Source organism: Leptosomus discolor, chromosome 1, assembly GCF_034619465.1.
Source record: "Leptosomus discolor isolate bLepDis1 chromosome 1, bLepDis1.hap2, whole genome shotgun sequence".
NCBI lineage: Eukaryota > Metazoa > Chordata > Aves > Leptosomiformes > Leptosomidae > Leptosomus > Leptosomus discolor.
In genome coordinates, this window is record NC_141391.1 from 4,665,374 (window position 1) to 4,678,649 (window position 13,276).

General features: G+C 42.2%; 1 protein-coding gene across 4 annotated transcripts in view; it reads right to left on the reverse strand.

Moving 5' to 3' along the window:
• Positions 1-13,276, reverse strand: part of TENM4 (teneurin transmembrane protein 4) — a 358,687-nt gene that overhangs the window by 156,343 nt on the left and 189,068 nt on the right. For all 4 annotated transcript variants that reach the window (XM_086481677.1, XM_086481675.1, XM_086481674.1 and 1 more), the window contains one exon: positions 4,491-4,592. In XM_086481677.1, coding sequence (XP_086337803.1) covers positions 4,491-4,592 — 102 coding nt within the window. The remainder of the gene's footprint in view (positions 1-4,490; positions 4,593-13,276) is intronic.

Sequence of the window (13,276 nt, forward strand, 5' to 3'; positions counted from 1 at the left end):
GGGATTGACAATAGGAATCACATTAAAATACAACGTCTCTCACTTCAAAAAAGAGCACAAGAGCCCAGCATGGGCTTTATATTCTTCATACACAGTCTTCAGTGGGGTAAGTTGTTCTTTTCTTTGCCAAAACCAATTCTTTTACAGGGATGACACCCAGCTGTTAACTGTATTCTCCTATGACCATTTAAAACAAACAGACAGTGAATATCTCCTTGCTTTGTGTCTCTGATACTTTTTTTCATTAACTAAACTCAGAATTTTCTTGTATTCTGACCTGTCAACATACTGGTGTCTTCTTTCAGCAGCACCACTGACCTTAGATTGCTTATCACTATCCCTGACCCACTGCCAGAATTCATACTTTCCTTGGCACTGCCTCTGCTGTGGAGCTTAGCCCTACACAAATCAATCCCCTGTTTTTCTGTTGCAATTCTCAGCTTTACGTGTTTCAGTTGCATTGCTCAGAGCCCAGAATGCCACGTTGAGACTAATTCCCTGATTTAGCTCATGTCCTACCATCAACTGAATCTTCAGCCCCCTGTTCTAGTTATAGCAGCTCTGCTGGGCTCCATTCGTTATCAGACACGATGCAAAACTGGCCGCTAGTCTTGCCAAGCTCCCTGTAATAAAAGTTCTCCAAATCTATCCTCTGATCTTTGTATCAGTTTAGAAAGGATTTTTTAATTGTCCTTGTTCCCAGCAAAGTCGGCTGATTCTCAAAGCCAACCAGATACAGGATTTCTTCCCTGTGATAAAGGGGAGAAGAAGAAGATGACAAGCTCAAGCTGTGGTATGATGGATCATAGGATTAAGCATTTTCTCAGCTAAATTTGGAAAATGTCAGGCAGAGGGGAGTGGGATGAATCAAAGCACATGGACGAGTCTCTCCAATGAAGGAGAAGGCACCAAGGACCAGACCCCAGCCTCCATGACCAAAGCTTTGGTAATTGCTACTCTCTAAGCTTCCTTCAGCTCCTCTCTGATGATGCCTTCTCCCTTTTCCATTCTCCACACCTGACACCTTATGCTCCTTTTGTCCTCTGTTCCGATTTTTCCAAGGAAGCTACTGATTCCTGTCCCTCAGAAACAATGGCTTTCCGCTGTTCACTATCTCTTGAAACTTCTTGCATGAACCCTGTTCTCTCCCATTGCATTTTGCAGAAACTCAGCTGCAAGGACATACATTCAACACTGACGTCTCTTGTTCACTGTTGCACATCATCCTTAGGCGAGAGCAGCTGGGCTTCTCTGCCTCTCAGAAAGGCAATTCCTGAACATTTTCATGCAGGACAAATGTGAAAGGAATATTCCAGTCTGCTGCTTAATTCAACTGCATTAGGTGTGTGATGAATACAGTGTACCTCTTTTCCTCTGCTCCTGACTCTGATTACAGGAAGAAGGAGGTAGTAACATGGTTAAGGAAAACATTCCTCTCCTTCTCTTCCCATCTTTTCAGATAGCAATTGCACAATGTGCATCCTGTGTGGTTTCCATGTGTCCTTACAGTCAAGTTGGTTCGAGAGTTACAGAATTATATCAACCTCAATAAAATACAAACCATTGCCAGCTCGGACTGTTAAGCCAGTTTGATATGCAGTGAATTATATTTGCCTGACCAAGATCAAAGAGGTTTAGAATAGAAAAGAATTTGGCAACTGTTATAACTGAGGAGCCCTCTGTTCACTTTGCAGTGGCGCGTTTCAAATGCATCGTTTGCCAGGAGATACTTACCTTCACAATATGAGACATATATTCTTTAAGATACACTGTGTTGTGTACATGGTTCACAGCAAACTCACTCTGTAATTTCACTTTTCAGCTAGGCTGATGGAATTTTCCGCTACCCCCCGTCTCAAATTTCAAATGCTCTATAATGGAGCCTGTTCTTTCAAGGCACTGGAAGAGGATAGCCTGCAGCTCTTTTCAACAAGAAGAAAGAATAATTGCCTTTAACCAGGGAGAGGTTGCTGAGAAAGACTTACATGTTTTCTGACAAGACAGCTGATCACTCAGTACAAGATCAGATAAATTACTGGCCATCTGCAGTAAGACTGGTACTCTACAGAGCCCTCTACGTAGAACACCTTCACTATAACCTGGAAAGTGCTGCTGAAAATGTCAAAGCAATGGCAAGAACAAGACCTTCTTTGTCGCATACTATAGCGAATAAAGACAAAAGGGGTTTTCTGCATTTTTTCCACTGCTACTTGTGCAACTCTTTTCCGTATGTAAATTATTGTTTGATCATTCAGATCCCAATAAACAGTATCTAAAATGCCAAAATCATAGTAATCCTCTGGTGTGGTTATGGTAGCAACAACCCAAATGCACGCTACTTTCCTTGTAAAGTTTAGCATCAGAGAGTAAGATCGTGCGTTTGCCTGTCTACTTTATACAGAACTTTAAACCACCATCTCCCGTATTCAAGTAGGCCTTCAAAAGGCCCGTGAGTACATCTCTGGTGATTTGTTCTCGCTTACTTGGTTTAAAATAATTGATTAATAATACATTACTAATCAACCATTATTTGAAACAGAAGGGCTTTCTGCTCCACAGTTTCCCACTCGTTTGGATGGTGAATTACAAGGCTGAATTGAAACAAAGGAACACCCAGGAAATCTGTGACCTAGAAATCTTCACGTGGGCAGAGACCCGCTTATTTAAGGATTACTGCTCAGTACAGGGACCGATATACGGCCGCAGACAGATACTGCAGCAGCCTTACACACGCCACAGTTGCTGCTCTCTGAGGAATTTGTAGGTCAAAAGCAGCATCTTAGATTCCCCTGAAAAGCAACAGGAAGCCAATGGTGGGGCCCCCGTATCTCACGCTCACGGCAAGATGATCCCTTTAACAAGTCCACTGGGGTAGAAATGCATACACAAACATCATTTTGACACTCCAGGTATTAATCTGTCTTCCTAAAGGCGGAGAGTAATCTGAACCCAGATGATTCTGAACCAAAAGACGGACTCGAATAAAAGGTGTTCATATCAGCCAGAGTAAGCTCTCGAGTGAAATGGGAGATACTCACATGGCTCAACTGAAATGCCTGAGAAACTAGGTATGTAACCCATGAAGGGAGGTAAGCTCCTCTGAAAGTGGATTCAGAAGAAAAAATTAAATATTCTGACCCACAGCGAAGGAGCTTCTCCTTCTCTACAGGGAGCCTTTCAGAAAGAACAAACCCTGAACTTCTGCCCCTACCTAAAGTTAGGAGGTGTGAGTAGGAATATGCTGTGGGAGATGATGGAAAAAAAATCTCCTTTTGTCTCCCGCTCTACAGATTTGAAAAGGAGCTTGGAAATGCAAACCAAGTGTAAGGAAATGCAAACCAAGTGTAGCCTGAGTCAGCAAGAAGTTTGACATAAGAGCTCTCAGGGATGCAGATTGCCACATCCATCTTACTGGGCCGTGAACTCTGAAACACCTCTGGGGTTTTAGGCTGGACCACACTGCCTCGGCAGAGAGCTCCCCGCTAGCGGGGTGTGCGGCCCTTCTTATCTCTTGGCTGGGCTACAGTGATGTGACCCAAGCTCAGCTGGAGGGGGAGAGGACGTGGGGTTGGACAGAGTTTAGCTCTCTCTCTTGGGAAGGAGCCAGCCGGCTTTCCAAAGAAGCAACGGGCTGGGGTGAAGGCCTGACCTGTTGCCTTAGCAAAGCTCCTTGTGTGGGCATTAACTTTTTACACTACCTCCCTTCCCAAATTTATAAATCTGCACTTAGTTTGTTGGACTGTTTGAGCCAAAAAAGGCCTGGAAAAGGCTGATGCGCGGCATTCTGGCATTTCCCACATGCAACGTTTTGATTTCTCGGTCTGAAACGTGTTCTTACTAAAAGTACTGCAGTTTGTTTTTTAAATGTTTAAATAACCTAAAAATTTCAGGTCAAATGAAAATCCTTCCAAACCCATTTATTAAAAATACTTTTCACTTGAGCAGAAAAATGTATTATAATGTTTTCACTTTTGGCCGGAGCATCCAGTTCTTCCTGCCATTACTCCACTCCTGGCCTTACTCTAACCCTGCCTCGCTCCCCACAGCCAGGCTGCCTGCGATCATTCAGAGCTCAGGCAGACTTGCAAGGCCTGCAGGAATAAAAAAGGTACTTAATTTCTGAATAATCAGTGTCTTAAAAGAAAACATCATTAGAGGGTCGTGCCACACAATGATGGAGTGCTCTGCTAAACAAACAATAATGCCACACTTCTAAGGCACGTTTTCTAAAGTCACTTCCAGAGAGAAAATTCCCAATGTGACATTTTGCCTGTCCATATGCAGCTAGGGGGTTGTGTTGTTGCTAAGGTCACAGCAATCATGACTAGCAGCAAACAAATCCACAGATCCGACCTGTTTCCACTCTACTGAAGCATCGCCAAGCTGGGTGAGGTGTACTTTGCAAAAGGCACAGGCATGAATATAATTTCCACGAGAAACATATTAACCAAAGGGGAGAGGAGAAGAGTTAATCAACAATTAATTCCTACCTCTGCCACAGTCAGGGCCCAGAAAGCCAAGGAAGCAATGGCAAGTCCCAGACACGCAGTCTCCATTCCCATAACAATTACTGGGACAATTATCCACTGATTCTGGAAAACAAAAGAGAATTCAGATGCTTCTTTAGGCGAGAAAACACCTCTGAGTTTGGGAGGGCTCTGGATGGCAGGACAGCTGAAACCTCTGAGTTTGGAGGGGCTCTGGATGGCAGGACAGCTGAAACTTCAAAGCAATCGCTGCACTTGGGGCTGAAAGCATCAGTCTGAGCTCCCCTAAGCTGCAAGCTGCACTTATCCATTTACACCAATGGGTGATTCAACCATAACACATTAGTGTGGAGCGACTGCAAATCCTATGATTAAATCCCAGCTGCTCAGCACCCACCAGGCTCTGGTCCTCACTCAGTACCTGAAAAATTCCAAATGTCTTTTCCTCCTGCTTATTTTTCCAACCATTTTCCCTCTTTGAATCTATTGGAGAGAAGCAATATACACCATTCTCATGGCAGAACTTGCACCTTTGGTCCTATTTTGTTGATTTGGGTAAGTGAACTTGGGGCATTTATTTGTGCCAAACAGCTGAGCTAGGATAGAAATGTTCCCCTAAGAAGCTACTGAACACAGCCCCTCGGTTCATCCTGTCTGTCTGTTGAAGGATTATTTCCAATCGAGTGCCTTCTGGTTTGTTCTGCAATATTATACAGACAGCTGGAAGTGCTGGGGCTAATATTGTATCTTGGTGGAACAGGAATGGGACTATTTCACACTTTCTTCTGTTTCTAGTTATCATCTCGAATTCCCTGACTTTGGCAAAACCACTGGCTATTCATCGTTCAGTGGAAGTTAACAGGTAAGCAAAATGTTATCTAGCACTTCTATTTTGAGGACAGCTCGGAATATTTGGGCTAAAACTTATCTTTCATAAAAGAACACAAACTGGTAAACATTACATATCAAAAAGAGAATGAAAATAATTTTGTTTCCTTGACTAAACTGTGAGTGAAGACTGAATAAATGTGAGTGGGGCTTGGAAAGATGACGGAATGCCACGCTATTATGTCATTCCACACTACTATTTCACATTTTCTCTGAGGGAGATGCATATCAGATTAAAACTGGATTAAGTTATACAGGAGGGGCAGTGGTGGTACATCTATCATGGAGCGGGGTGGAAAACTCAGCCATGTGAATAAGGACTGCGCTTTCTTAGACGTACTTCACGAGGCCTTGTGGCAGCAAAGATATTTGTAAACTTCCTATCGGTGCAAGTGAAGAGAAACAGCTGCAGCAGAGATATGCAGGTTAGTTTCTAATCACAAATGAAAGGAATCCTGTTTCTGGATGGGTGTACTCCAAACCACAGAGGTTTCTGAAGGACATTTGAAAGGACACGATGTAATTTAATCATTCATAAAGGGCAACAGCAGTTTTAAATAATAAATAATAAATACATAAAAATAAAATAATTAAAAAAACATTTTCGAGCATTTGTGTTTTAAATCTTGGCGTCAGACACCTCATAATCAGATATCTCCGTGCAGCGAGGAAGGTACAAGGAAGTGCTGGCAGTTTTCTAACACTTAAGATATACAGTGAAGCAGATAGTCACTTTACAGAGCATGGAAATACAATCACAGCATGTAGTCAACACTCTGGGCTTGAGCTGCCATCTTTATTCCAATCAAACAGCAGCCAAGCTTCCTAGAATACAGAAAGAGCAGCTCAGGCCTTATGCGTTTATACTGATATTTAGGTATACTAACTCTTACTGAACAGCAGGTAGAAACACGAATCTAGCCTGTCAATGAAAAGTTAATATTAGCCCATGTGTATACAACCTTCAGAACTTCGTGATGTTTTAACTTTACCGCTGAAAACGAAAAGAAAATAATTGTGCTTTATGCATTATTTTCTCTATGCCTTTTTTACAGAGTTTATATCTTCTTGTCTACAAGAAATACATGCAGAAATTTAGAAAAGTTATTATTGATGCACATACACATACAGCTATGAAGAACATACAGAGAGTGGGTACTGTGAAACAAGATAATGAGACGGGCAAGGAGATTTAACAGATCCTGTTGCTGAAAAGGTCCTTTCCCTCTAATCCTCCCATCCTAGGTACAAGTCTAAGCTCCTCTTCTTGTGCTGGTTCTGGCACTTGTCAGACCCTTCAATGGGTTGGTTAAGCTCAAAAGGTGGCAAAAACATGAATGCAGCAGAGAAATAAACCAACAGTGAACTGTTTTCTACTGCCCTAAAACTGGGAGCAGGAGTAGGGCCATGCTATTCAGCAGCAGCGTGGTACTTGGATGTCTCACGAAACCTCACCGTCACCCTGCCATTCTGGGGTCTGCAATGCTGTGTAGAGGTTACCTGTGCATGACCTTTGAAGTCAATGGGAAGAATACCTATGTCAGTGTTTGATGCAGGACAGGCTCCCAGTGTTTTGACAACACCTATGGTATACTGAAAACTTTTTTTCAAAGCTTTTTCTTTAAAGGATTAAATTGAGTCCTTGAAAAGGCGTAAATTATCCATACAACTTTCTTGGGATGTTTATGTAATATAACAAATAACATTTACGCAAAATAATAAAAAACCCCAAAGCAACATCTAAAAAGCAACGTCGCATCAGGCCTGGCCGCTGTTCCAAAGTGTAACAACGCACCGCATCGGCTAAAGGGTAACTTCTGTTACTGGATATGACATTTTGCGTTTACAGTGTGATTCAGATGATGTACTTGTGATGCCTAGCACAAGGTGGGCAATACTCAGCACACCGATTTGATGCCTCCTGTAGGTTAAACTGAATTACTCTCGTCCACTCTGCTGACTGTGTACAGTGGGATCTAGAAGTTCAGAGCGACCACAGATACGCAGCATAACTGTGTTCAGGTAACCGAATATTTCTGACTCTTAGGGTGAATTAATTTAATAAACTTTACTCCAGTAATGCTTCCTTTCCTCCTCTGACTAGTTCAGATGCAGATATTATCACTGAAGGCACCTGTAATTGGTCAGATCCCATGCACAGAGACCGACACTAATTCATGTCAAAAAATATTCACGTATATTTTGTGGTTTATCCATAGATCTGGCATTTTACTTTGCATAAATGCAGTGATATGCACACATATCACTTGCGATATGCACACATATCACTTCATATATCACTATCTCTTCAATCCTTGATTTCCCAGACTCTTTACAACTGTGCCCTAACTGCATCATACCATATTGTGGCCAACACAAAAGGAGTAAAAAAAACCCCAGGTGAATGAAACCCTTTGTACTTTCTTCACTGAAGCACCTCGGTAACTCTTAATTGTGGCCTGAATACCTTATACTATTAATAATACAGTAGGCCCTTAAAAATCCCTTCATCCTACTTCATTGCTTTCTCTGATGCTCCTTGTTTTTCCAGAATAGCCAGAAGTAATATTTCTAACGTGTTCTCATTTTACACGAGCTCGCTTTGCCCTGGAATAACCTGCCTAATAGAGATGAGATGAAGTGAAAATGCAATCTTCCCCCCCCAGTGGCTGGTGCCACTTTACCAGTTTTTAGTGGTTACGGATACAAACTTCCCTGGTGTGACTCAGGGCAACCGAGGTCTCTGCCTGCTCCCAAAGTTCTTCACTACTGAGAACCAACTCTGAAAAGCGATGAAGATTCATGCCGCACACCTTTGTCTCAAAGCTGCTCCCGAACAGCTCAAAAAGTATTTCCATAAAGGAAGCGTTAAATGAACCTGCTTGTTTCTCATGAACTCCAGAGCTAATGAGAATAAACCAGGCTTGTGACTTAGGCTTGTGAGCAACCAGGCTGAGAATTGTGCGTGCAATACTGAGCACTATACTCTTAGGTACGACCACAAACTGGAATTTCTTTTCACTTTGAAGATTGCAGCCGTTAGCAAGTCATAGTCACTTAAGATTTCCCATAAAAAACTTCTGTCTTCATCCCAGGACTGAATTTTGTTTCAGTGGTTACAGTCTGCACCAGCTGGACAGCTGAGTCAATTCTCTGGCCCTTCTGAAATGTACACATGGCACGTGTGCACGCATCCTGCACACTGCTCTGATACCTGAATCTCAAACTAAGCAGGAGGAGGTGGGTGACTTGGCAAAAGAAATTAGGGAGTCATGATGGGGGAGACCTAGAAAGAATAAAGAATCAGATGGACAAATTTTCAGAAGCTAGGACTTAGCCAAATTATTATCTAATGGGGCTTAGATAATAGAAGGGAGCAAACTCTTTAACATTCAGGGAGCCCCTAGGTAAGTGGCAAAAAGCAATTGTCTGTCTTTTAAGTATGTCCACAGTCAACGTTGCTACAGAGGCGACAAATTGTCAATCAATAAATAAAACCAGGTCACTGCAGTTATGGCTCGGTTCGAGTCTCCATTCTGTAAGCTGTTCATATAATTATAAGGATATTTTCCAATATATACAGAATTCCATATGGTGTTTTATGAAGAGTGCCATGGGAACTGCTTGAGAGAATCATGACAATGTTTTGTTTGGTTTAATTTTAAAGTTCACTGTGAGACCACAGACAATTCTTTTTCAGAAAGAGATATATGTTCTCTGTTTTCAGTCTGACTCCCACAGCTTTCTCTTGGCTTCCAAATCTCTGATCTGATCAACACCAGCTGGTAAGGGCAAAGATTATTAATTGGAGGGTTAGCAAATGGATGATGCACGATGCTTTCGTATGGTTTTGCTATCGTGTCCAAAGAGAACACTGAAAATGCAGCTCCCATGCTGCCTTCCAACAACCAACGGCAGCAGGAGCAAACTTCCTGAAAGCAAACCACTCACTCTGGGGACAGACCTGCAGAACTGAAGGTGATGTGGCTTTGAATGGGAACGGCAAAGGCTTGTGTATGGCAGTAACTGTCCTGCCAGCCGCAAAATCTAATTAGCAACTGAAAAAACAAGTCACTTCCTGAATCAACACTGTAAATGTCCAGATCTCCTCTGAGAGGAGGAGTACATGACATAATGAGACGCATGGTCTTCAGAGCCACACTGTCTCATTTTGGAGAATGGTACAGAAATGCCTTTTCCGAGGTAGCAGGTATTCCCTACCCAGGTCCAGCCAACCTCACTGGTTGGTGGATGTACTTCTAGACTCATAAAAAAGAGAGATGGAAAACATTCATTACGTGTGAAAGCCTAAACATCTCCAAGAGCAAAACTCTACTTCCGAGGTACTCTTTAAGGTCCTTCCACTCAACAGCTCTAATTATCAAAGCAGAGAAAGAAACAGATCATGGTCTGGAGCAAACCAGCTTTACTTCATGCACCATGTTGACCTACAGCTGCTGAGGATACTTTGGGATTTTTCTGTTTGTCTCAGGGGACTTTTTTCAGTACGAGTAATCTCACAGCTGGTAGATTTTGAGGGAAACTTGGCTGAAACCTTTATCTCATTGCTTGCTTTCCCACTGCAGTCACTCCTTACCCTGAGAGAAGCTATGAACTGGCATGATCCTGCCCATACCCATGATAAGACTTCACACCACACTATCTTTCATTTAAGGATATCACTGAGTTCAATAGGAAATTGCTAATTGTTGCCATTCCCATTTTTTTCTACGCTGGCAATCTGAGGCACGGACAAACACACCGTTTGCTTCATATCATAAACTGACCCATGTGACAGCGACAAAGCTCCCAGGCTAACGGTCTGCTCAAGGGACCACTTTGCTGCTGACAAAAAGCCCTGTGAAAGCCAAGTCTACTGTGGTGAGTTCTATTAAGATCTGTCAGCCTGGCTTACAATTACCTACATGAATTACCTTTATCCAGATGAAATACAATAAACATATTAAGGAGGCAGACAAATTGTTAGACTCTTGGTGGACTTCTTTTTTATGTACTCACCATGTTTGCGGGTCAGCGGTATAGCTACTTTAACAGTATTTCTGCCTTATTTATTTACTATGCAACACTCAACTCACTAGTTTGTTTCTGTGTCTTTGGGCCAGAGGCCAAGGCAGATGTTTGCTTGACACCAAATCCTATTAGAGGCTGCAGTAACACAATTGTGTGTTAAAGATAAATATTTTATAGCCTACACTTGCCACCAAGCATCATCATTCCCTAGGCATTTAGAGGCAACTATCTATTGGCAAAGAAAAAATAGTTATCTAGCTGGCAACTGAAGGCAGTAGCTTTCCTGGGAGCTAATAAGCACCAGGACTGCTTTCTAAGAACTGATGAAATGCCATTCAGTGCAGTGTGGTTGTATGAATTCAAACGTTAACTATTTCATTGATGGCCTCAAAGAGTTGTTCCGGAACTGGCAGTGTTTGGTGTCAGAAACATGTAGGAATAGCACTGCGGTAGAAGAATTATACTTTAATGACTCCATGCTAACCTCAGTTTTTGCAATGAAGGTTCAAAGAAAATCAAACCACTTGTACCACTGAGAATATTCAGTATTACAAGTGAGATGCAAGGAAAAGAGCTGAGTTTTTTAGGTAACCTCACCGTTTGGGCTATTCAACTAGTAGTCTACTCCACCTCTACACAAGAAATGGCCTCAAAATCTTTTGCTCTTCGCTGCTGAGCAGATATATGAAGCTGATGAGACTGAAGTAAATTGCCACACTTTCTGATCTACCAACGTAGGGAGATACAGTACATATAGCAATTGGTGCAGTAAAAGGTTCTACCCTTTCTTACAAATGTCAAGCCTCCGTATACACAGACATTAATTTTTTTTAAAAGTAAGTAATTTTTTTAAAAATTCCTGGAGGTAAAACAAATATTTAGAGGAGAATTGTTTACTCTATCAAATACATACGTATATTTATTGTCACACAGAAAGGCTGTCCACTGACTGATTTTCTGCCTAGTCATGTACCCCTGGATAAAAAAGATGCTTTGCTGTAAGGAAGGGAGAGCACATGGAGCAAGGCAGCAGGTAGTTAGATTGCACGGTTTATAGTTAACCTTGAAATCCTCCGGGTGAGCCACATCAATGCAAAAGGGCCATGAGGAATGCACAGCATCCCCCTCACCCTGCAATGAATTACACCTCGTGGGAGGGTGAAGGGACACCACATTATTTCACCTTATTCTCTGTCGCTGCACCACAGCAACCTTAGCAAGCCACATATTCTTTCTCCTAGACCTGCTTGTCCAGGATAAAGCTGTTACCTCCAAGCTCATTGCAATAACATCTCTTTCACAAAAATTCTTCCTGTCACTGCCCTGACTACGTTAGCAATAATTTTAATAGCAAGTCAAGCAGTATAACATGAAAGGCAAAGAAGATTCTGAAGCCCTGTGAACACATTTAATTTACTTCCCAGTTGCAGAGCTTGCAGTCTTGTTTATTTTTCAAAGAAATGATGCTACTCGATTGAATTTCACTGCAGGGTAGGTTGGATTCTCAGCCTAGAGAACTGTCACCTGCCCTTGTAATTGTGATAACAATGCCAAGGGAGACATGGAGGTGAGAGGGGATAAAACAGGTCTCAGGTATCTTGAAACATCAGACTTGACATTATGAGTCAAAAAAAGAGGAACGGGGAAAAAAAAAATGCCCTGGAAACAAAGGAAACGTGGAAATGCTGGGTCTGGTATTCTCTTGCTCCTCCTCTTCCTTCCCCAGCTGAAGTTTGAAACGACTGACTCCTTCTTATGGTACATCCTCACCTGCTGAGATTTCGATTTTTCTGCTTCATTTGTATTTTATAAGGCTTTTACATTTCTAGTTCAAGTAATCCACACCTGGCAGCTAGGGATGTGAAAGTCTTGACAGCATCATGGAAACTCAGTCATTATTTCTGAGTGCTCTTTCACAGTTTCCTCTTCTGGAGGGCACCTAGTGTGATGCTGATACTGCTAATGCCACTTGATGTTGTGCCAGATTTTGATTTTTTATTTTTTTTTCTTTTTCTGAAGGCTGGGAGGTCTGTTTTAATTAAAGATCCACGCATATAACCTGTTTTGCTCTCATATCCCACTGGAACTCCAACCTTCACATGGAGGTATAAGGATGCCAAATTAGGAAAAGGGCAACAGGCAGGCAGTCCTTCAAGCAACTCCTTAAATCACTCCTGATTCTGGAAAGTCAGAGTGAAGTACAGTAATCACAGTATCCAATTGCATATTATTCTCCCCCTACTCATTTTCTTTAACAACAAAAAAAAGCAATTTGCAATGGCAGATACCCCACATCTCCATCAGTGCACTGACAGCAAATACCTGCTCCAGCCAGCAGTGACTCTAGAGGCTGGATCATTTTAAAAGGTGATGGTGAAACACAAAAGGTTTGGCATTCAGGATCAGTTCGGGTTGCTTATTGAAACCATCGAGAGCTGCTGAGGTTGCCAAATTTGACAGTACATCATGTGAGCACATTTTCCCTTGAGGTGTCTGTACTTTTGCTTCTAGGCCTGGCTTGAGATATCTGTCCAGGTACTCAAATAGCTCTCACCACAATAATGTCACTCTTCCTCACGCTATTTCAAGCACATTCGACTCCAGGCCCAGATGGAAATACTACAAACACAGCTCTTTTGTGCACTATTTTTGAACTCCTGTTCTACAGCAGAACAGGGAACAAGTGGGAACAGTTTGGGGAGTAAAGGGGAAAACGAGCCCGACCATTTCAGAAGCCTATGCCACATTTGGTCTGAATTTCGTTTGCCCTTTGAGAGCGAGCTTTATCTCACTGATTCATTCCTTTCTCTTTACTGCTTCCTTTTTAAGGAGAAATCTTTCCAGTGCAGAATGCCTTATAATCTAAAGCT